General features: G+C 42.9%; 1 protein-coding gene across 3 annotated transcripts in view; it reads left to right on the forward strand.

Annotated features, from left to right (window-relative positions):
* The window catches only part of LOC115480718 (PML-RARA-regulated adapter molecule 1-like), a 171,881-nt gene that overhangs the window by 75,159 nt on the left and 74,974 nt on the right, over window positions 1-21,748 (forward strand). For all 3 annotated transcript variants that reach the window (XM_030219583.1, XM_030219584.1, XM_030219585.1), the window contains exon 3: window positions 1,761-1,854. In XM_030219583.1, the coding sequence (XP_030075443.1) occupies window positions 1,761-1,854 (94 nt within the window). The remainder of the gene's footprint in view (window positions 1-1,760; window positions 1,855-21,748) is intronic.

Here is a 21,748-nt window from a genome sequence, read left to right on the forward strand (position 1 = left end):
CTCTTTAGATCACTTCTCATATTGTACACTCCCTCTGGGGTGTTCACTCTCTTTGTGTCATTCGCAAAAAGGTAAACTACCCCTTTTAACTCTTCAGCAATGTCATTCACAAATATACTGAGCAGAATCAGCTCTAGTACTAATCCTTGGGGCATTCCGCTACTCACCCTTCTTTCCTCCGAGTGAATTCTATTCACTACCACCCTCTGATGTCTATCAGTCAACCAGTTTCTAATCCAGTTCACCACTTTGGGTCCTAACTTCAGCCTGTTCAATTTGTTCATAAGCCTCCTATATGAGGAACCATGTCAAAGGCTTTCCTGAAGTCCAAATAGACCACATCTAGTGTGTGCCCTCGATCTAGTTCTCTGGTCACCCAAAGAAATCAATCAGATTTGTTTGACATGGTTTTCCCATGTTGCTTTGGATCTTGTAAGCCATTGGATTCCAGGAATTTTACTATATTTTCCTTTAACAGTGTCTCTATTATTATTCCTACCACCGACGTGAGGCTTATCAGGCTGTAGTTTCCCACTTCTTCTCTGTCACCTTTTTGTGGAGAGGGACCACATTCACCCTTCTCCAATCCTGTGGAATCTCCCCTGTCTCCAAGGATCTATTATATACCAGAACCTATTTGAGCTCTTTCAATATCCTTGAGTATAAAGTCATTTCGTTTTCAGTGTAGGCATGACGTGGGATGGAGTTTGGGCAGTGTTGCAATGTACATGCAGATGTGATACAATACGAGTGGAGTGGAGCAGTGGAGTGGATGAGCAGCCTAGTGGTTAGTGCAGTGGACTTTGATCCTGGGGAACTGAGTTCAATTCCCACTGCAGCTCCTTCTGACTGGGGGCATAGCCAGACAAGAAATTTTGGGTGGGCCTAGGCAAGAAGTAGGTGGGCACCAAGCGTTCTCCCCCCTTCCAACCACCACCAAAAAAAATATTTCAGCTGGCGGGAAAATGCTTCTTTCCACCTTGGTAGTATGCAGCAGGCATGCGCTGAAAACTGAGCGTGTGCAGGTGCCAGTATCGTGGAGAGTAGCATTTTTGTTACCATCAGGGGGAAGTCTTCAGCTGGCCGAGCTTGAGACCCCCTTTAAGTTTACATGGGCTCCACCAGGGCTGCTTCTGACTTGCCCATTCGATGAACTTTTTCTTTTTCAGTGGTTGGTTTCATTCTCAAAAGGATCAATTCACCTCTGCTAGCAACTAAGAACACTTTCCAGCAAAAAGAACAAAAAAAAAAAAGAAGTTCAAGCTTGTAAAAAATAGTATGAATCATGTCCTATGTTTTGAGTGCAGCCGTTGCCTAGTTCATTGGAGAGACCTATGTTGCCTGAGAAGCTCAGTTGCAACATTTTTGGATAATTTTTATGGTGGTCTGTATCACTATCCACAAAGAATCCAGGACTATTGCAGTAGCACTATATTCTCCTCCTTGTCTCTCTCCTCTCACTCCGAAAAACGCGCCATGTGCGCTGCATCCACACTGCACTTGGAGAAATTCTAGAGGAGAATGCAGTGCGCCAGTCACACCAGCGTCAAACTTCAGTGAATTCAGGGAACTAACTACATTTTGGTATATTGTTTAAGTCTTGTTAATTATGTGGCAGGGTTAAGAAATAGTCATCAATTTAGTAACAATTTATAACAAATAATTATGGTTGTTCTGTTAGTCTACTTGAATAAGAAGAATTAAGGGATCAATAATAATTTACAACCACTTTAAAGCTCTTCTTTTCTTTACTGGTTTAGATCGACCGATGCAGAAGTCTCCTGCATCATCTCCGTTACATTATCGGGCTCACCAGCACCCCATGCTACTTAAGCCCTCAGTCCCTTTACCAAGGTAAGATTTTTTGTTTGTTTTGGTTTTATGTTTGTTTTAACTACAATTTTTCATTCTCCATTTTCTGTTTCCCATCTCTTCCTCTTCAGGGATAACCTGGCGTCATTCTTCTGGTGACAATGCTCTGCATTTCCCTCTCTTCTGACTGAAATTGATAATGAAGTTGTAGTTTCTGTCAGCAGCACTACAGATGCTGCTGACTGGGGTTTGCCCAAAGATTGGTAGTAACGAAGTACTTGTATACTTAAGTACAATTGGCAGTACTTTTACTTGTCATGAGTTACTTTTTTTTTTTCAATACTTTTTACTTGTAATGAGTTACATTTAAGTTATACTTTTGTACTTAGTAACAAAGTACAAATTTGGAAAGTAGTTAAAAAAAAAAAAGTATTTTCCATCTCTCTGCTTCCCTCTTCTACAGGCTTTCCAAGCGATATCAGACGTGGCTTGTAGCTGATTGGGCCTGGACTTCCGTCCCAAAAACAGCTGAGCTGTGACCAGAAGTTCAGGCCTAATCAGATGTAAGCCAGGTTCTGACATCGCCTGGAAACCCTAGCCCCCACTCGCTACACCTGCCCAAAACAATTGTTGATTGGCTATTACTTTGTTGTTGCCAGGCTCAGCTGCCTCCCCAGCCTAAACCGCATCTTCACTACTTGCAAGGCCCACTCCCTCTCCCCTCCCAAGCACTATGGGCCTGCAGCAGAGTCTTGCGCCCTCCCTCCTGTTGTACCTCTGCTGGGCTTGCGCTAATAAACTACCATGGGAGACGCACAGGACCTAGCTCTCTGCAGTGCTGCTAGTGCTTCCTGTGCCAAGCCCGCCTCCTCTGATGTAAACTTCCAGGACTGTGTGAAAAACCCAGGTATTCTGTTAGTATCAAGTGTCGGTGTAGGACTGATCTGTACTAATCCAGCTTGTTTTGTTTTCCGATAGATGTATTAATGATCTCAGGGTGTTTTTTTTCTAGGAAGGACCTTGTGTGATCCCCTGGAACATTGCCTGTAAACATATTAGATTCTGTAGTCCAACTTTTAAGAATACTTTTTACTTTGTAGTACAAAAAAAGTAGTTTTAAGAGCTGCACTTTAATACTTTTACTTGAGTGTTTTTTTTGGATAAGACTCTCTACTTTTACTTCACTACTTCTGAAGTCAGTACTTCTAATTTTTACTTAAGTACTTTTAAAAAGTAATGAACCGATCTTTGGCTTTGCCATTACTATCATATTTCCTCTTTTCTGTATTCCTTGAAGCCACAGTGAATTTCTCCTTTTTAACATCTTTTTCTAGCTTCACAAAGCAACTGCAATCCATTGTTCAGTCTGTTTTACCGTTAAAAAATGTGGCCCAACTTCTGTCTAAGGAACTGAAATCTCCACCACTTATTGCAATTTCTTTATATTTATTTATAGCTCACACCTTTTTCTGTAGTAGCTCAAGATGAGTTACATTCTGGTCCACTAGCAGGCTTATTTTCAAAAGAGAAGGACGCCCATCTTTCGACACAAATCGAAAGATGGGTGTCCTTCTCACAGGGTCATCCAAATCGGTATAATCAAAACCCGATTTTGGACGTCCCCAACTGCTTTCAGTCACAGGGATGGCCAAAGTTCACGGGGGGGGGGGGGGGTGTCAGAGGCGTAGCGAAGGCGGAACTTGGGCGTGCCTAACACACAGACGTCCTCGACCCATAATGGAAAAAAAAGGGCGTCCTTGACGAGCACTTGGACTACTTTACCTGGTCCTGTTTTTCTTACGACTAAGGCACAAAAAGGTGCCCAAACTGACCAGATGACCACCGGAGAGAATTGGGGATGACCTCTCAGTGGTCACTAACCCCCTCCCACCCTCAAAAAAAAAATCTTTCAAAATATTTTGTGCCAGCCTCAAATGTCATACTCAGGTCCATCACAGCAGTATGCAGGTCCCTGGAGCAGTTTTAGTGGGTGCAGTGCACTTCAGGCAGGCGGACCCAGGCCCATCCCCCCCCACCTGTTACACTTGTGGTGGTAAATGTGAGCCCTCCAAAACCCACCACAAACCCACTGTACCCACATCTAGGTGCCCCCTTCACCCGTAAGGGCTGTGGTAGTGGTGTACAGTTGTGGGTAGTGGGTTTTGGGGGGCTCAGCACACAAGGTAAGGGAGCTATGTACCTGGGAGCAATTTATGAAGTCCACTGCAGTGCCCGGTTGGTGTCCTGGCGTGTCAGGGGGACCAGTGCACTACGAATGCTGGCTCCTCCCACAACCAAAGGGCTTGCATTTGGTCGTTTCTGAGATGGGCGTCCTTGGTTTCCATTATTGCTGAAAATCAGAAACGACCAAGTCTAGGGACGACCATCTCTAAGGATGACCTAAATTTCAAGATTTGGCCGTCCCCGACCGTATTATTGAAACAAAAGATGGACGTCCATCTTGTTTCAATAATACGAGTTTTCCTGCCCCTCCATCGGGACGTTTTGCGAGGACGTCCTCAGCAAAACTTGGGCATCCCTTTCGATTATACCCCTCTAGATATTTCCCTGTCCCCTGAGAGCTTATAGTCTAATTCCCCCCTCCTCCCTCCCCTCCCCTCCACCACCACCATATTCAGCCAGAGGTGGTCAGCGTGTTTATAAGTGCTGACTGTCATTGACTAAATTAGCCCTGGATATTCAATGCCAGGCCATGTTCAAGCACTGGAACTGAATATCTGGGGTTACCAGGCATGTGATGGCCACCAGCTGTTATTCGGGTCCCAGCTGAAATTCAGCCAAAACCCATATAAGACACTTATGCAAGTCCCAGCTGAATATCGGCTGGGACCCACATAATGTGATAGCAGAGCCTCACAACCAACCAAAATACACCTGGTATGAAAGCTGAGTTAATCAACAAGAAAAATTAGCAAAAACAGGAGAAAACGGACCTCAGAGACCTCACGAGGAGCAAGACTAATTACTTGCTTCCTCTGTGTGGGTCTGTTTTCATTCATTGGTTGTAAAATCTCCCAAATCTAAACATTAATCTTTATGATTCTTTTTCAATTTTTTTCTTAAAGTCTTTTAATATTATTATTCCACAGATTTAACTTCAGTCAATGCTTATACTTTTGAATAGCACATTATGAGCATAAAAACACTTATGTTTTACTCATGACGGAACATCCATTTCACTTTTAAACAAGCTTCCTCAGGGGATTGTGCTGTTATAGCTCAACTGAAGCATTTTTTTCCTTTGTGTAATAAGCATCCTTTAAAGAAAGAAACATCAAGTTATCCATACAAATTCTATTGTCAACTTTAAATAAGAAGAACCAGTCATGAAAACACTTAATGCAAAACACTTGCAGAGTTCTTCAAAATGGCACTTTGATATCAGATGCCAAAGACAGCTTAGTGGTTAGTGCAGTGGACTCTGATCCTGGGGAACTGAGTTCAATTCCCACTGCAGCTCCTTGTGACTCTGGGCAAGTCACTTAACCCTCCATTGCCCCTGGTACAAAATAAGTACCTGAATATATGTAAACTGCTTTGAATGTAGTTGCAAAAGCCTCAGAAAGGCGGTATATCAAGTCTCATTTCCCTTCCCTTAAACACAATATTGCACATTCCAATCTAAACCAAAGTTTAAACCTTGTGGTTCTACGGTCTTCAATTTGAAAATCCACCAGCACTCACGCTGTTGCAGTTTCAATTTCCAGTCTCCCCCACGCTTATGTGCTTTTACCACATCAATAACAAAACACCTAAGATCTTTAAATGTATGTCCAAATTCAACAAAATGTGCTACCAAAAGAGCCCTTTTACTAAGCCATGTAAGTGTCTACATGCACCCATAAGTACATAAGTATTGCCATACTGGGAAAGACCAAAGGTCCATCAAGCCCATCATCCTGTTTCCAACAGTGGCCAATCCAGATCACAAATACCTGGCAAGATCCCCAAAAAGTACAAAACATTTTATACTGCTTATTCCAGAAATAGTGGATTTTCCCCTAGTCCATTTAATAACAGTCTATGGACTTTTCCTTTAGGAAGCCGTACAAACTTTTTTAAAACTCCGCTAAGCTAACCGCCTTTACCACATTCTCTGGTAGTGAATTCCAGAGTTTAATTACACGTTGAGTGAAGAAAAATTTTCTTGGATTCGTTTTAAATTTACTACACTGTAGCTTCATCCCATGCCCCCTAGTCCTAGTATATTTGGAAAGTGTGAACAGACGCTTCACATCTACCCATTCAACTCCACTCATTATTTTATAGACCTCTATCATATCTCCCCTCAGCCGCCTTTTCTCCAAGCTGAAGAGCCCTAGCCGCTTTAGCTTTTCCTCATAGGAAGGTCGTCCCATCCCCTTTATCATTTTCGTCGCCCTTCTTTGCACCTTTTCTAATTCCACTATATCTTCTTTGAGATACGGCGACCAGAATTGAACACAATATTTAAGGTGCGGTCGCACCATTGAGCAATACAAAAGCATTATAACATCCTCATTTTTGTTTTCCATTCCTTTCCTAATAATACCTAACATTCTATTTGCTTTCTTAGCCGCAGCAGCACACTGAGCAGACCAAAATGGAGTTACCGCCCGGCTACCACGTGGCTCTTGCGGTAATTTCATTTTTGGCACACAGCCCAAAAATAATTTTTATTTTTGGACGGTTGTGTCGGACGTTCACCTAGTGGCATTTGATGCGCGTAGGTCATTACCACCTGGTTAATGCATGAGACTTTACCTCTAGGTCAATGGCTGGTGGTAAGGTCGCAGTCCCAAAATGGACATGTGTCAATTTTCATTATGCCGCACGTCCATTTTTGGCAAAAATAAAAAAGGCCTTTTTTTACAGGCGCGCTGAAAAGTGGATCAGCGCGCACCCAAAACCTACGCCTACACTACTGCAAGCCATTGTTCAGCGCACCTTAGTAAAAGGACCCCAAAGGCTCTTACAGATTTTTTCTTTTAAGATTGGATTTATGCTCCTACATATGTGTCTTAAACAATCTTATAGTCATTCCAATGCACAGTTTCTGACACGGACATTGCACTGCATAAATGACTTATTCATAACAATTGCCATACTGGGACAGACTGAAGGTCCATCAAGCCCAGCATCCTGTTTCCAACAGTGGCTAATTCAGGTTACAAGTACCTGGCAAGATCTCAAAACAGTACAATACATTTTATGCTGCTTATCCTAGAAATAAGCAGTGGACTTTTTCCAAATCCATTTTAATAATGGCTTATGGACGTTGCTTTTAGGAAGCTACCCAAACCTCTTTTAAACCCCGCTAAGCTAACTGCTTTTACTACGTTCTCTGGCAACGAGTTCCAGAGTTTAATTATATGCTGAGTGAAGAAATATTTTCTCCGATTTGTTTTAAATTTGCTACTTTGTAGTTTCATTGCATGCCCCCTAGTCCAAGAATTTTTGGAAAGACTAAACAAGCAATTCACAGACGTTCCACTCCACTCATTATTTTATAGACCTCTATCATATCTCCCCTTAGCCATCTTTTCTCCAAGCTGAAGAACCTTAGCTGCTTTAACTTTTCCTCATCCCATCCCCTTGCATGTGGTAAAACTCCTTAATGTAATCACTTTTTGGGTACTGGGTTTTTTTTTAATTTTTTAAGCTGCAAAGCCACTTCACAGATATTGCAACTCCAGCATGTATAATATCCGTTCAGTCCTCTGTTGGTTTCACGATCAATTTCTGGTAATCTGCAGGACTCAAATTTCCTTTCAAATTGACTCCCCGCCCCATGAAAATGTAATTTGAAGTTTGCTATCAGTGAAGCATGGATGTAGTTGTACCTCATCCCACCGTTTCTTAAAAATACTCGCCACTTGATGTCCATTTGTGGTGCACCTTAACACCTCTATTTGCTGGTAGGCAGGGATAACACCCACGTGCACAGAACAGTGTAGCTGACTAAAGGAAAGAAAATTATCAGGTAAGATAATTTCACCTTCGGTTCTCAGGAATTCTTATTTTGCTTTGCTTACTGCTACTCTTAAGCGCTCCCCTCCCCCCCTGAAGTTGCTGCCTTAGATGACTGCCTAGTCCTGCTTCATTGTTAGGCTGGCCTTTCAGTTCTATCAAAAGTAAGGCAATTAAAAATAAGAAAAGCACACAGCGTGCTTGCTTGCTCAGTTTTGAAATAACTCCTTTTATTGAAGGATTTTACTAAAGCTTAGTAATGGAATTATCGTGTACTAAATGCTGTATTTCCTATTTTATACCTATAGGCCAAGTAGGACTTTGCATGCTCTAATGTTCATTACCACGCACTATAGTTTAGTAAAAAAAGACCATAGGAGCCAGCTCTGTGGATATTGTGGGTGTATGAGGACCCCCAATATTGAGCAAACTCCTTGACTTTGTCCAGGGACAGGTAATTTCCATTCGGTTTTTGCACCCCTAATGAATGACAAAAGTTGGCTCTTCTGAAAGGGATCCTTAATTTCCTGAAATATATTCAAAAGGAAAAGGAACTTTCCATAAAGGATTTGTGCGAGCAGAAAGCACAATCCGGACTTCCCTTTTAATTGCAAGTGATCAGTTTAAAAATCAGGCAAAAGTCTTGCAGCACTTTTGGCATAAAACTTTGTAAGTGTGTTTTTTTGTGAGCACTGGAGAAGGGAAAGGCAGAGGGCAGAGTTTCCTGTGGGTGTTATGGCAGGGTTGTCAATGTCCACCCCCCCCCCCCACCCCCCATGCCTGGCAATTTTGAAGTGTGCTATGTGGCCATCCACAACATGAAAAGTATTGGGGCTCTGATTCAAAGGTTTCCTCATGTATCCCTCTACCTCCACCCCCCAAGAAAAGGAAAAATTAACAGTTTTAGAAGCAAAGTAAGTTACCCTTTGCTCATTGTGTGGTAAAATTACACCTCCAGCCTTGCACAGGAACACCTGGAGCTTGTGGTGAAGTCTGTTGTACCACACACCCATTTATATTCTAACATACAGTAAAAAATGTGTGTATATGTGTGAATATTTGTGTATGGGAGTGGGTGGGGGGGGGGGGGGGGTGTGTGAGAGGGGGTTCCCTTGTGGAACACTTTAAATATCGCCTTTGCCACTAGGGTAAATTTGATGGGAAAAAATATATTCTCTAGAAGAATTTATCCCTTTCAGGCATTGTTGAGAAACTTCTGTGTGCCAGTTGGAATCAATGAAGGCCACTTTGACATAGTTATACACTTGGAAATGTGTCTGTGAATAAGGAATAGATTTTCAAAAGGACTGAGCTGGCTAATTTTGGGCGTTAGCTAAACCTGACCTCAAGAAAATTTACTCCCACAAAGCAGTGAACAAGAACTGTTTTCCTTCACTAAATGGCTGTTTTGCTTCTCAAAGTGTAGGTACTTCTGGGGTGTGGCATAGTTAGTGAATGACTGGAGGAGAAACTTAGAGGCAGATGCACTAAAGCTAAATGAGCCTTTAATGACTCTCCAACGAGGAAAATTTGATCCGTTGCATGCATCAAAGGGCTTTTACCGAGGAAGCCAGCAGCTAACGAAAACGGAATGGAGATGAGCAATTAGTGTGAAAACCCCATTGAAACGACATGCACTAACCTTTTCCGATTGCCTTTACGCAGGAAAAAGGCAGGAAATCTAACGAGAGGTCTGGACCACTCGTTAGGACAGCTCTGTGCCAGGAAAAATCATTAAGTGAAAAAATAAACAAACTTTGAGCCAATCCCAGCGCATTAGCAGAGCTAAAAGCGCTGTGATTGGTCCAAAGGACGTCAGAAAACACATAAATAAATAAAAATAAAAAAAGGATCGGGAGGGGGCAAGGGCGCTCATCAGGAGCGTCCTGTACGGACGGCCTTGCCCCCCCCCCCCGCTGCTCCCCACTTTCCGCCGCTCCCCCCACCCCAAAAAAGCAAAATTCTAGCAGCCCCTGCCCCCCTCCCTTCCTCACTACTCTCTCACCTCAGCTCCGCCTCCCGACATCCTCCGTCCTGTGCCCCGCCCCCTTTTGGGGTCGTCGCCGCCATTCCCCTCCTCCATCGGGCCCCCCTCCCTCTTACCGGGCCCGTGCAGCGCCTCTCTCCTCTGTCCGAAGGCGCTGCACGGGCAAGAAGAAAGCTGATGCCTGCCTTCGCCCAGCTTCGATGGCGCGTCTTTCTCCTGCTGGGCCCGCCCCTGTCTGACGTCAGTAACCTAGTGACTGGCACAGTAAATTTCATTTTGCATTGCTGCAGCTGGGAACGTTGCACATTCTTGGCCGCAGCTACACAAAGATAGTGGGTCCCAAGCTGGGTCGGCCACTTTTTTAAAGGGCCAGGCCAGTGCTTTAACCAGTTGCCTCCTCTCACCCCTAATCTAAGGCAATCACTACCCCACCCCCTACCCCTTGGGCATTTTATCTTGTTGGATTGACTGGATGGACTGTACAGGTCTTTATCTGCCGTCATCTACTATGTTACTGTCTTCCTGGTGGGTAGTGAGGGGAGGGAGAGAGAGGGCAGAAGTGATCCCTGGATGATCCTGCCCTGGTGGCTTCCAGGTTCAAAATGACCACCTCAGCCCCCTAATGGTCGTCTCAATAGTACTAGGTCTAGGAGACACTCTATGAAACAAATTTAAGAAATTGTATATTCGGTTAATTTATAATTAAACTATGGAATTTGTTGCTGGAAGGTGTGGGCAAAGTTAATAGCTTAGGTAAGTTTAAATAAAGTTTTGGAAAGTTTCTGGAGGACTAGTCCATGCCTAATTATCAGACAAATGGACATGGTGTCTCCCCTCACTTTTTTCTGGGTGCAAGATATATAGAAACAGGATTGCTGAGAGGGGGAGGCAAGATTCCCCGGGCCTGGTCTCCAAGGAGTGCCCGGCGCCAGCGATCAAAAGAGACTGCTCTGCTGGCCACAGGAAACAGGAAGTTACTTCACAGGAAGCGGGACGTGGCAGGAAGACAGACCTGTAGCCAGCAGAGCACTCATCTCTCTCTTGTTCGCTGCGGTGGGGGGGGGGGGGGGGGAGCAGTAGCAATGGTGGTGGCGGCAAGGAGGGGGGAGCAGCAGCGGCAGTGATGGGGGGTGGCAGGTGGGGCTCTGAAGATTGTTTGCCCTGGGCCCAACTTTGTCTCTCAGCCAGGGGCGTAGCCAGGCATCAGATTTTGGGTGGGCCTAGTCAAGTGTTCTCCTCCCCCCCCCCCCCCCCCCCCCCCAATGCAATGAGGCCAGTATCAGCAGCTTAGGAAGCTTAGACTGCTGAAGTGGAAAGCAGTGTTTTCAGCACCATCAGGGGGAGGTCTTCAGCTGGCAAAGCTTGGGATCCCCACTAGCTAGCACTAAATATGTGCTGCTGTTGGGTGGGCCTGAGCCCTAAGTGGATGGGCCCCAGCCCACCCAAGCCCACCTGTGGCTACGCCACTGCTCTCAGCAGCCCTGTATGGAAATGACTTTTCCATTAGGATTTATTTTATTTTATTTTATGTATTTATTTCATTAATTTATATTCTGCCTAAAAATTAAGCAGTGTACAATAAAACATACATAAAATAGATACATCCAAAATCATACATCAGAACAGATCAGGACGTGCTAAAAATGTCATGATCCTGTGCCAAGACTTTGCATCAACCCACAGGATATGCCAGAAGAAACAAGTGGGTCTTTAAAAATGTCTTAAACTGTCCTAAATCTTTACAAATGATTCCACAGGTGTGGCCCCTGTATCAGCATATCGTATCTTCCCCAGAGGCATAACCTCTAGAGATTTCATATTTGCAGACCTCAGGGTAATTTCAAATGACTGAAACTGACCACTATTGGAGACAGTAGGCTGGGCTTGTTGAACCATTTGTCCAATCCAGCATGGCACTTTGTATGTTGCTGTGTTGATTTTTATTATTTTGTGAGCTTTTTAAAATTATCCTTGTTTGTCTCATCTCTACTGAACCAACGTTTCAGGACTTGAACAGACTGGCAGGTTTTAGGCTTCAGGTTTATTAGCATTTGATATACTGCTGATGGGACTAGTTTACAATAACAAATATCTAAAAAAAGACTAATAAAGATAGAAAAATAGAAAAAAGAGATTGAATTTACATGACTGAAATATAAATTGAGAGTAGATTAGAGGAATGGTCCAGATTCTAGGTAACCACAGGCATCCCAGGTAAAGTTACTTTCCAAAATCATCCGGAATAAATTTGCTTTGAGGCCACTCTTAAGGTGATGGAATGAAGTATCAAGTCTAAGATGCAGTGGAAGCTTGTTCCAGAGTGAGGGTTCACTATGAGTTCCCTATGAGGAAAGGCTAAAGAGGCTAGGGCTCTTAAGCTTGGAGAAAAAACGGCTGAGGGGAGATATGATAGAGGTCTGTAAAACAATGAGTGGAGTGGAAAGGGTAGACGTGAAGCGTCTGTTTACTCTTTCCAAAAATACTAGGACTAGGGAGCATTCAATGAAGCTATAAAGTAGTAAATTTAAAACGAATCAGAGAAAATTTTTCTTCACTCAACGTGTACTTAAACTCTGGAATTCATTGCCAGAGAATGTGGTAAAGGTGGTTAGCTTAGCAGGGTTTAATAAAGGTTTGGACAGCTTCCTAAAGGAAAAGTCCATAGACCATTATTAAAATGGACTTGGGGAAAACCCACTGCTTATTTCTGGGATAAGCAGCATAAAATGTGTTGTACTTTTTTGGGATCTTGCCAGGCATTTGTGACCTGGATTGGCCACTGTTGGAAACAGTATGCTGGTCTTGATGGACCTTTGGTCTGTTCCAGTATGGCAATACTTATGTACTTATGTCCTATTACACTAGATATGGTGTGATGGATGGTAACAAGTCTATGTATTTAAAAGGAGGCACAACTAGGAGATTCTGTTGAATAGATTAGAGTGGCCTTAACCTCTACATATATGCCGATGACGTTAAGATCCATATCCCGTTCAAAAGTGACTTAAACGAAATAACCAATGAGATCCACCAGAGCTTCCAGATCATGCACTCCTGGGCGGACTCATTCAAGTTAAAACTCAACGCAGAAAAAACTCAATGTCTAGTTCTCACCTCCCAATACAATACAAACAACTACCCCACAATAACTACACCCTACTGCACACTTCCTATCTCAGAAAATCTGAAAATTCTTGGAGTCACCATTGATCGAAACCTCACTCTGGACACCCACGCGAAGAATACAACGAAAAAAAATGTTCCAATCGATGTGGAAACTCAAAAGAATAAAACCTTTTTTTCTCAAGAAACATCTTCCGCACCCTAGTACAGTCATTAGTAATAAGCCACTTGGACTCCTGTAACGCTCTGTACGCAGGCTGTAAAGAACAGACCATCAAAAAACTCCAAACAGCCCAGAACACTGCAGCCAGACTAATTTTTGGTACACCTAAATACGAAAGTGCGAAACCCCTAAGAGAGAAACTGCACTGGCTCCCGCTCAAGGAACGAATTGAGTTCAAGATCTGCACGACTGTACACAAAATCATCCACGCAGATGCCCCACTCTATATGTTAAACCGTGGACTTACCGCTCAGAAACGCCAAAAGATCGGCCCACAAATTCCTCAATCTGAACTTCCCCAGCTGTAAAGGAATGAAATACAAACAAGCTTATGCTACTACCTTTGCGTACAAAAGCACACAGTCTTGGAACGCACTACCCATGGCCCTGAAAACCATAACCAATCTAACCAACTTTCGCAAAGCTTTGAAAACACATCTCTTCAACAAAGCCTACAAAAGTCACCCTCAATGAAACAAATCATTCCTTAAACCACCCAAGTATACCAAAAAACACCTCTCACATGACCTTATCTAACACCTTTCCATCTAAATCCTCTTTCACCTTTGCTTATGATCGACTGTTTTTTAAATCATGTAACGACGTTATCATATCTATACTCTGTAAGCCACATTGAGCCTGCAAAAAGGTGGGAAAATGTGGGGTACAAATACAATAAATAAGTATGGTTGGTACAGACCTGAGTAATGAATTTTGTAGACTAAAGTTAGAATTTCATAAGAGATCCTAGATGTAATTGGCAATTAGTTCTCTGTGCAAAGTATTGTAGTTATGTGGTCAAACTTTCTAGTGTTGTTAATCAGATTCACAGCTTTATTTTGCCTTAATTGAAGGCAGCTACATTCAGTTGATCGTAATCCTTGAAAAAGGGTGTTACAATAGTGAAGGTGAGTAATGACAAATGCATTCACTAGAGTGCACAATGCAGTCTGTTGCAATAGGTTTCACACCAATCAAATCAGTTTTAATTTGAAAAAGCATTTTTGGACTTGTCAGATCAGAATCTAATAATCCTAAAATGTTGATGGATTGGACAATGGAATTTGGATTCCTTCTATCTGTAGGGTGTTGGTAAGTGATAGAGATGCTTTACTGGGGAATAAGAATCCTTTTGATTTATGCAGATGGAGCTTCAGCTTGTGCAACATAAATCAACTTGAGATCTTGTTCAGGGTAAGAATGGCTTGAAGAGGGTTAAGCATGTCATCTGCATAGAAATAAGGAATTAATATCGAAACCATGTGTGTGAATTCTGAGGAAAATCCCCTACCGCCTTTTCACAACTGAACTGCAAACACATGAAATACACACTGGTCGAGAGAGAAGTGACCTTAGAGATGTAACTATGTATTGCAAAGGACAGGAAGTAAATTGTACAATAAGACAGCTCAAAAATCACATGAATATGAAGCAAGAGCTCTGTCAGGCACTTCTACAGCTATTTCCAGAACATAACAAAGTGGAAAATACAAACATGCAGTAAATGCTATCATTTTTCATTTTCTTCATTTTCATTTATACATTTAAAAAGTACAGAACACCCACTGTAAGCACTGTTTCCTCTAAGCTGAGCTGGAGTCCTCCACCTGCAATACTGCCAGTGGTGGGCGCTGTTTCACTATCACATTTTCAATAGAGAGGGACAGGCAAGCTCTGCAGGACTTCAGGGAACCTGCCTGTCCCTAGTGCAGTGGTTCCAACCTAGTCCTGGAAGCACCCCAGCCAGTCAGGTTTTCAGGATACCCGCAATGAATATTCAAGAGAGAGATTTGCATGCACTGCCTTCACTATATGCAAATCTTTCTCATTAATATTTATTGTGAATATCCTGAAAACCTGACTGGCTGGGGTGCCTTCAGGACCAGGTTTGGGAACCACTGGCTTAGAGGGAACAGAATCTGCAAGTTATTGTACCCCAATGTAGTGTAAATGTTACTTTCTCTGTTTCTTCTAGGTTTGTTTCTCTTGCCTATAATGTCAGAATTTTGTAGTACTCCATTTTAAAATAAGAAAATACCTGGGCTTGAAGGAACAATTCCTGGCAGCAAGTTTGGGAGAGACTGGAACAGTGCATTGTAGTATTTTCACAATTCCCCCGGGCTTTTTTTTTTCTTCTGAAGTTTGAAAATGGTATCTACACAAAAAGAGCTGTAAATGTGTGTGGGCACCTTGGCTAATTTCCAAAGTACAGATATCTGTGGACTTTGCAGCTATGGGGACAGTATATAAATTGCTCTCCAAAATTATAGCTCCTTGGACAAATGATTTCAATGCTCGACTGCCCTGGCAGTCAGAAAGCTCTTCCTTGTCTCTCCTAAGTCTGCCCTTACCGCTTTGTAAAAGGGCTCCACACTGCGGGATATTTTGCAGACTTAAAGTGAACCATAAGATTATGGTCTTATCAGCATTTAATTTAAGTCATACAGAGGGCCAGTCTCTGATCCTATCAATACAATCGTTTATGATTGAGAAGGCGGAGTCAACATCCGAAGTAATAGGAACCAATTCAAAGATGTCATCAGCATAAAACAACATAATCTCACCTGGATTCAAAAAAACTTGCCCAAGTGAACTCATGCATGTTACATAGGGGTCCTTTTACAAAGGCACGCTAAAAAAATGGCCTGCGGTAGTGTAGGCCCAGGTTTTGGCTGTGCGCAGAATCATTTTTCAGCACACCTGTAAAAAAAGGCCTTCCTCCCTCCCCCGAAAATGGACGTGCAGCAAAATCAAATTTGCCGCACATCCATTTTGGGTCTGAGACCTTACCGCCAGCCATAGACCTAGCGGTAAAGAATTTGGCCGGTAATGGCCTACGAGCATCAGATGCCACTTGGCACGCGTCCGCTACGCGCGCCAGAAAATAAAAAATATTTTTCAGATGTGCATAGCAGACGCGTACCAAAAATGAAATTACCACAAAAGCCACGCGGTAGTCAGGCAGTAAGTCCATTTTGGCACGTGTTGGATGCACGTGGAGGGGCATAATCGAATGTCGCTGGCGAAATAGATCGCCAGCGATCTATTTTGGCAGTGGCGCTACAGCTGACCGGAACCGTATTATCGAAAAAGATGGCCGGCTATCTTTTTTTTTCGATAATACGGTTTAGCCCGGCCAAATGCCAGAGTTCGCCGGGTTTGAGATGGCCGGTTTTGTTTTTCAGCGACAATGGAAAAAAATGCCGGCGATCTCCAACCCGGTAACATCCAAGGCATTTGGTCATGGGAGGAGCCAGCATTTGTAGTGCACTGGTCCCCCTGACATGCCAGGACACCAACCGGGCAACCTAGAGGGCACTTCTAAAAATGTTTAAAAATATAAAAATACCTCCCAGGTGCATAGCTCCCTTACCTTGGGTGCTGAGCCCCCTCCAAATCCCTCCCAAAACCCACTCTCCACAACTCTACACCACTACCATAGTCCTTTTGGCTGAAGGGGGGCACCTACATGTGGGTAGAGTGGGTTTTGGGGGGGGGGGGTTGGAGGGCTCAATACTTATCACCACAAGTGTAACAGGTAGGGGGGGGTGGGCCTGGGTCCACCTGCCTGAAGTCCACTGCAACCAACAAAAACTGTTCCAGGGACCTGCATACTGCTGTCAGGGAGCTGGGTATGACATTTGAGGCTGGCAAAAAATGTTTTTATTTTTATTTTTTTAGTGTGGGAGGGGGTTGGTGACCACTGGGGGAGTACGGGGAGGTCATCCCCCATTACCTCCAGTGGTCATCTGGTCAGTTCGGGCACCTTTTTGAGGCTTGGTCGTGAAAATAAAAGGACCAAGTAAAAGCGGCGAAATACTGATTAACGCCGCTTTTTTTTCCATTATCCGCAAAAGCCGGCCATCTGGTAGCCACGCCCATGCCTGCCCATGTCCCGCCTTCGCTTCGCCGCCAATATGCCCCCTTGAACTTTCGCCGGCTCGGCGACGGGAAAGCGACGATGGTGTCAAAAAAGCAGCCTTCGATTATACCGATTTTGCTGCTTTTGCGAGATCGCCGGCCATCTCCTGATTTATGTCGGAAGATCGCCGGCGATCACTTTCGAAAATAAGCCTGATAGGGGCCTATGCAAGTAAAAGGGGCTCATAAGAAAGGAGAGATAGGTGAACCTTGGGAAACCCCACAAGGGGGCACTCATGAGGATGAAAAACTATCACCCAAATCATTCCACAATATTTCCTTTTCAAAACCATGCATGCAGTGAATCTAAGGTCCCCTTTGACTAAGCTGTGGTAAAATGGGTTCTTTGCTAGCAACAGTGCGAGTTTTTGCCATGTGCAGACTCCCCTTTTACCGCAGTTGGTAAAAAGGTGGAAAAAAGAAATGGCCTTGCGGTAAGTTTGCACTTTCCGCACAGCCATTTCAGGGGGGGGGGGGGGGGGGGGGAACATTTACCACCACCCATTGAGGTGGCGGTAAGGACTCCTATGGTAACCCAGTGGTAGCCAGGTAGCGCACAGCATTGCCCAATTACTGCCAGGTAACCCCTGCGCTTGAAAATCAGACCTGATTTTCTGTAGAGCTGGATTTGGCGTGCGCTGGCAGCGGAACTACCGCCGGCACCTGCATTGGGCCAGCGGTAGTTCCAGGTTGCCATGCGCCAACCCTTTAGTAAAAGGGCCCCTAAGCCTGGCCGAAATCCTCTTTTCACAAAAAATTATAGGCCGATCTCACTTCTAAATTACGACTGCAAAATTTATACGAAAATTCTAGCTGTCCATTTGGCAAAAATAATCCCTATTATTATTCATGCTTCTCAAACTGGCTTTGTAAAAGGTTGTCTCTCCTTAGATAATACATTTTGACATGTATTACTCATGGCTCAGCATTCAGGGGAACCAGTTTGTTTGGTTTCCTTGGATGCTGAAAAAGCTTTTGATTATATTGAATGGAAGTTTTTCTTTTCTGTCCTTCAATGGTTTAATTTGGGAGATCATTGTATTGATATGTTCAGAATTATTTATCATAATCCCACACTTGGAGTGAGTGCAAATTCAATACTCTCCTCCCCATTGACAGCCACTAGAGGAACACGACAGGGCTTTCTCCACTTCTCTTTATACTTGTTTTAGAACCCATAATAATGAAAATTAGATGCTCCCCTGACATACTAGGTATTAATATTGCAGGCACAGCTGTTAAACTATCAACTGAAGCTGATGATGTGCTGTTATACATCTCTAATCCAGAACAATCCATACCTTTTCTTTTCAAAATTATTGAACAATTTCGATCCCTTTCAGGGTATACTATAAACTAATCAAAAACTAAACTCATGCCCTGGAACAATTTGGGCTAGATTCTATACATCACGCTTTGATTTCCGCATGGAAATCAAAGCATATTCTATAAAGTATGCTTTAATTTACACGTATGTTATAGACTGTGCCGAGTGCTGCTCTGTGTGACTAAATATAGTTGCGCTCAATTATGCTAAAACCTAGTGTAAATTCCGATACGTAAACTATTTGACTGAAACTCAGATACAAATTTTGAACCTGGGTTTCTCTTTTGTACCAACTCAGTTTCATGACCCCTTTGACATTAGGGTTTGGTTGCACAAATTCTTTCGAAAATTGCGACTCCATTTACATTTCTCTGATATGAATAACGAGAATAGTGATGAATGTACATCACAGAAGGACGATGATATTGGTCAGTCTTTTTTGCAAAACTTTCGGGTACCGTTTGTCTGGGTTACCCAAGGCCCTTTGGATTCTACCTTGGCCACTTTCCAGCAATGGGTTTTGCATGATATAAAACAGTTAGAGAATCGGTCAAGTAGAGGATGGTCGAATTTATCACGTTCCCAAGAACTAGCTCTAGCGGATTTACAAAGGGGATACATTGATTATTGTGCTTAGAGCAGATAAGGGTGGAGGGATGGTAGTACTGGACAGAGTAGATTATGATAAGGAAGCGATAAAATAGTTATCAGATATTTCCTTTTATCAGAAATTAGATAGTGATCCCACCATGATGTATCAACAACAAGTACATCAGATACTTGCAACAGCATGTAGTGAGGATATTATATCAAGACAAGAGCTAAGGTATTTATATAATCACTTCTCTAAAATTCCAGCCATATATTTTGCTCCGAAAGTTCACAAGACTTTGATAGATCCACCAGGTCGACCGATAGTGTCCAGCCGTGGGTCACTATTTGAGCCTTTATCTCAGTTTGTGGATTTTTACCTTAGACCTAGTCTTGCACACATACCCTCTTACGTTAGAGATTCGGGACACCTTCTACAACTCTTACAGGTAATACAGACAAGAGAAGATCAACAATTAATATTGGTGACTTTAGATGTCAGAGCCCTGTACACCAATATTCCACAGCAAGGTGCAGTGGATGTGGTGGATCAGGTGTTGAGGACTCTAACATTACCTGTCTGCAAGAAACTGTTGTTGCTGGAAATGGCCAAGCTAGTTATTCATAATAACTTTTTTGTGTATGAACAGCAGATATATCATCAAATAAAGGGTGTTGCCATGGGGGCTACAGTAGCCCCCACGGTAGCATGCCTTTTCATGGCACAGTTTGAGAGCCTACATGTTTATCCCTTTATATATTTCAAAGATGTGGTGGGATGGTATAGGTACATTGATGATATTTTTTTATTTATATTATTTATTTATAGCTTTCCAACATTTACATAACAATGATAATACATTGAAATATAGAGATTTGAAATATAATTGCAGATAATTATACAAGAAGAAAAAAAAATCCTAATTTATTTGTCCACAACGAGGGGGTCCAAGATTAAGAAATCTAACTTTAAACACATAATCACAAATAAACTGGAAGGACATCAAGATCCTGCAGCCTAGACAGTACAATTAAGTAAGAGAGGACATCGCAGGCATATCACGTATATCATCTTTAGATGTAATAAAATCTCTTAATTAACAGGACAGAAAAAAAAGGTAATTAACTTCATTTAAGGAAATTGTACATCTACACGGATATCTAAGGAAAAAAGTTCCACCCAGGGAAAGGATTCTCGGTTTAAATGCCAATATCTCCCTTCTCCTGGCCTGAGTCTCTTTAGCAAAATCTGGAAAGATACGAATTTTCCCACCCATAAAATTAATATTCATTTTCCTGAAATAAGAACGCAAAATGAAACTTTTATCAGAGTCCAGGGCAAACGTCACAAGCAAAGTAGCTCGGTCTGGGATTTCAGACCGCTCTAGAAAATCAGTCAGATTATCTTGAGGAATTTCTGGTTCAATTGTAGCAATTGGAGATTTTTTAATATATTGCATTTTAGTCACCAAAGGGTGGCTTTCAACAGGAATGTCCAGAACTTCCAAGAAATACTTTTTCAATAGTTTAATTGGTGTAATAAATGCAGAAATTGGAAAATTAAGCACTCTAAGGTTATTTCTCCTGCTCTGATTTTCTATATACTCCAATTTCCTTGCCTGGGCTTTATTTTCTTTTATAACAGCCACCACTGTTGTTTTCATAGACTGCAGTATAGAGTCAAAAGTTTGCTGTTTCTCTTGATAAGATTCCAGTCTAGTGGTAAGCTGATCAGATTTTTCCTTTAATTGTCTTATTTCAGTCTGAGTAGTATTAAACATACGCTGGAGGGATACATTCACCCCTTGTATTGCCTCCCAAATCACATCCATAGTGATTATTGCTGGTTTTTCCACACCACCTCCCAACCCAGAAACCAACGCTTCGTGGGTTAAGGCTGAGGGCAAATGCCCCCTTTCTGATGTATTCGTACCTGGGGTAGATGCAGACACTGGACCTCCTACCGCCGACGATAGGTCGTCCTCCTCGGACGCCTGCTCGAACAGCGCTTTCTCCGGTCCGCTACTCCTTCCAGGCTGTGGCGGGGTCAATCCTGCAAGAGGGCTTAGAGTGGCACCCTCTGTACTGTGCTCCGTTGTTGCCAGTTCGGAGGTTCTAGAAGCAGGGTCTGTCGGTCCCAGTGGACGGAATCCAAAGTTTCCAAGCCTGGGTTGTACCAAGGCGGGACCAGAAACAGCGCTCGAGGAGGTAGGAGCTACTGTTTTGCCTTTCCTCTTCCCCATTTCTCCTGGGGAGCGCTCCGTGGCATGAACTCAAAGCGAGAAATCTCCGAGGCTCTTGTTCACACATCCAGTACGGCGGCCATCTTGGTCCCCATTGTCTGATGATATTTTTTTAATATGGAATGGGTTGAAAGATAACTTGGAAGATTTTCTGAGTTGCTTAAATCATAGGGACAATAATATACAGTTCAAACATCATAGCTGGAATTTTAGGGAAGTGATTATATAAATACCTTAGCTCTTGTCTTGATATAATATCCTCACTACATGCTGTTGCAAGTATCTGATGTACTTGCTGTTGATACATCATGGTGGGATCACTATCTAATTTCCAATAAAAGGAAATATCTGATAACTGTTTTATCACTTCCTTATCATAATCTACTCTGTCCAGTACTACCCCTGATGCAGGCAAGTTTGCTGAAACACAGCCCATGTCGGGTCGCATAAGTATCCCCAGTAAAGCACTTCCTTCATCTCACTTTTGGCTGACATCAGTGTCTTTGCTGGTCTCTTCAATGTTGTATTGCTCATTCCCTTTGTTCTTGGAC

The sequence above is a fragment of the Microcaecilia unicolor genome, chromosome 11 (assembly GCF_901765095.1).
Source record: "Microcaecilia unicolor chromosome 11, aMicUni1.1, whole genome shotgun sequence".
NCBI lineage: Eukaryota > Metazoa > Chordata > Amphibia > Gymnophiona > Siphonopidae > Microcaecilia > Microcaecilia unicolor.